Genomic DNA, 3,171 nt, shown 5'->3' with positions numbered 1-3,171 from the left:
GAGCTCAAGGTCACAGAAACAAGTTGTGCTATTGACATCTGAAGCAGAGTATGTCACCACAGTCCATGGAGGTTGCCAATCATTGTGGATGGGTTTGTTTTTGGATGAGATCAAACTGTCAAAGGATCGCCCATATCATCTGAACTGTGACAATAACTCAGCTATCAACCTGATGCAGAACACCAAAGGACACGGAAAATCCAAGCATTTTGCTATGGATTATCATTGGATTCATAATAGCATTCAGCTTGGTGAGCTGGATGTTCGTTACATCCTGTCTGAGGACAATCTAGCCAACCTATTCACCAAGAGCATTCCCAAGCCATGGGCAACTGAGTTACTGAAGAGGATGGGGATGACCAGGGTATAGAATCCTATGGGCATAGGCTTCAGGAGGAGTGTCGAGGATTCAGCCTACCCTACCAGTATTCTCATTATTTCTCATTCAATGTTCCTACTTACTATATTTAGACTATACCTCCTTTCTCCCAATCCTTATAACTACGGTGTTTGCCCCTCTATGCACCTCAGCTGTTCACTACATCTTCATGTGACTGACTGAGGTGCGTATATCATTCATATTATCATCCACTACCTATTTCTTATGCTACACTCATCTAGCTGTTGTTATCTTAACAGGTAGCATACTTAATACAGCTGTTCACTACATCTTCATGTGACTGACTGAGCTGTTGTTATCTTAACATAAATGCATAAAAAGCACCATCCCACCCAAACTGGACCGGACTCACCAACTCAAATCAGAAATCACCCATCTCCACACAGAAGTCGACATCCTATTTGAGAAATACCACTCTTTGCATGTGCCGATCTGCCGGCTCCCACCAGCACTACCCCTGTTAATATTCCGTGAATCAGAATTAGATGACTTGTCATTCAAAAACAGGATACCGCTGTTTCTCATGAATGTCTGTGCAACATGGTATCAACTGGTTGTCTGTACCTTGACACTGTGATCTATGATCAGTATAGGCTGTTTGTATGGCTGGGATTTGCATCGGTGTATACCCGGAAGTCTAGATGTGTCATGCATGTCATCACTGCTCACTTTATCGCTCAAGTATTCAAAGATTGCACCCTTGGATATCTCTCTGCACTCTAGCGGAGAGAGCTCCCATGTCAAATGCCTAACCAATCTACTGAAGCAGCATTCCTCAAGATGGTGCTCTCTTAACACTGATGATAGCAGGTTTATCCCAGCGAAGCTGCCTGCACTGGAGAATCTTGTCTCATGGGACTTCTCAACACTACCTTTCCCCCTCCACGCACCTTGCCTCTTCATATTGGCACATTCTACGAAATCCCTTTTCTTCCCTCTGCCAACTAGAATGCACCATCGCTGACCCCACCCTTCACATCACCCTTCTCAAACACGCTAACCAGCTCACCTCTCTTCGATCCTGCTGTCGACAGGGTTTCATTAGCGATAAGCTACCCAATATGAGCATAACTCCAGCAACCTCTGCTATCTCGATCTCCCTACCCAAATACCTGAGATCCTCGCTTGTATCTTCTTCCCCAAGCTTTGCACCCTCAAATTCAGTTCTGGAGTGTGTGACTATCACCCTGTCTATAGCCCAAATGACATCAGTATCCTCAACCACCTCCACTGCCATGCTGGTCTTCTGTGATGCCATGAGCATGACATCTTTCACCAGACTCCTCTCGTGCACCATTACTCAGTTAGATCTGGTCATAAACATTGAAGAGGCTGGCTGTGGGCACCTGTGGAATAGTGAGCAGGCTAAAAGGCGAACCTCAAAAACCCACACACACACTCACACAACTACACAAACTACAATCACCCTCGTAAGTTCTTGGGGGAGCGATTATTTCTAATGCGATCCGACTATACTTCAATATCTCAAAGAGTATCCCTTATCCTCAGTGCTCTTAGCAAAGCTAAGCTTTCTCTAATGAATTCCTAAGTCTAGGAACTTTTTACAGGAAGGTCGTTCACTGGCGCGACGCAACCTTCAAGGCAGATTTGAGTTATAATACACAAGGGACACTGATCCCGACAGAAACAGAGGCAATACACACCGAAACTTTAGTGAGCTCGCTAAAAGAACACCACAGGCAAGCACTGACTTAGCCCACTCGCTACACAACTGTATGTAGGGGTTCTCCAACTAACTCCAGCAGGTTATCTCGACTCAAGAACACTTCAGAAGTGCTTGGAAACAGATTCAGAAACGGAACTTCGAACAGAACTGACACGGAACAGACTGAAACAGAACAGAACAGAACAGAACAGATCTCAGATTTCCACTTCAACACATTCTCCGAACAGACTTATCACACTTAACAGAACAGAAACAGTGTCACTGATTCATATTCACTCTGACTAAGTTCTCAAAAGTCTTATCAAAAGGGTATCTCGTATTTCTCTGAGTGAGCTCGCTAATTCTATGCAAAGCTCGAAGTCACAAACTGATCCTTTGTTACAGTACTGCCTTCAACACATGCACGGGAACTCGGGGGCTCGAAACTTGGCCTCTACCTACTGTAACCAGCCTACTTATACTACAGGGGAATTAGAATTACAAGCGTCGCACAGTACCCAGACTCCTACATGCATAGCATGTTGCCACCGCTGCCTTACTGAGCATCCGAGTCGGACTTCCCAGTTTTAGTCTCATTTCTATAGTGAGCTCGCTAAACACGTGCCAAGAGGTGCTCTCCCGACACCTGCGGGCTTGTTCTCTAGCGACTGACAGGTCTAGGTGCACGGAACTATCAGTTCTGGCATATGTCGTTCAGGACTTCTTTCTTGGATTCACAGAGGCTTCTCATAGACATGGCAACAAGTGAGTCTTCAAACAATGGGACTCAGAACAATGGAACATGGGCTCATGGACTTCGGCCGAAGCCCATTGCCCAAGCTTGTGCCGATGATATCTGTCATCTTGCTTAAGGATTTCCCCGGATTTTCAGGTACGACACGTCACAGTTAGCGAGCGCGCTAAGTGTTCTCAGTGTCAGTGCAATCTTCAAGGTTTTACCTAGCTCCTGCGAGTGTGCTTGTAAGTTAGAGCCTAAGGCATTGGGTATAGGGTTTGGCCTTCTCATCATGCATGCCTGTCAGGTACAGTGCCGTGACTAAGTCCTGTTTAGAATCCCGTTGCTTCTTATGCCATAAGTTATATT

At 45.5% G+C, this 3,171-nt stretch overlaps 1 protein-coding gene across 1 annotated transcript; it reads right to left on the bottom strand.

The window, feature by feature from the left end:
• Positions 1–748: 748 nt before the first annotated feature.
• EV420DRAFT_1484030 (uncharacterized protein) lies at positions 749–1,637 on the bottom strand (the record flags this gene model as incomplete). Its single annotated transcript, XM_060470036.1, has 4 exons — positions 749–931; positions 1,070–1,230; positions 1,291–1,360; positions 1,410–1,637. 4 exons carry the CDS (start codon positions 1,635–1,637, stop codon positions 749–751), a joined length of 642 nt encoding a protein of 213 aa, XP_060325948.1.
• Positions 1,638–3,171: the final 1,534 nt, after the last annotated feature.

Source organism: Desarmillaria tabescens, assembly GCF_030435595.1.
Source record: "Desarmillaria tabescens strain CCBAS 213 chromosome Unknown EV420scaffold_46, whole genome shotgun sequence".
Taxonomy (NCBI): Eukaryota; Fungi; Basidiomycota; class Agaricomycetes; order Agaricales; family Physalacriaceae; genus Desarmillaria; species Desarmillaria tabescens.
Note: the sequence above shows the minus strand (reverse complement) of the source record. Positions and strands in the feature narration are given on the sequence as shown.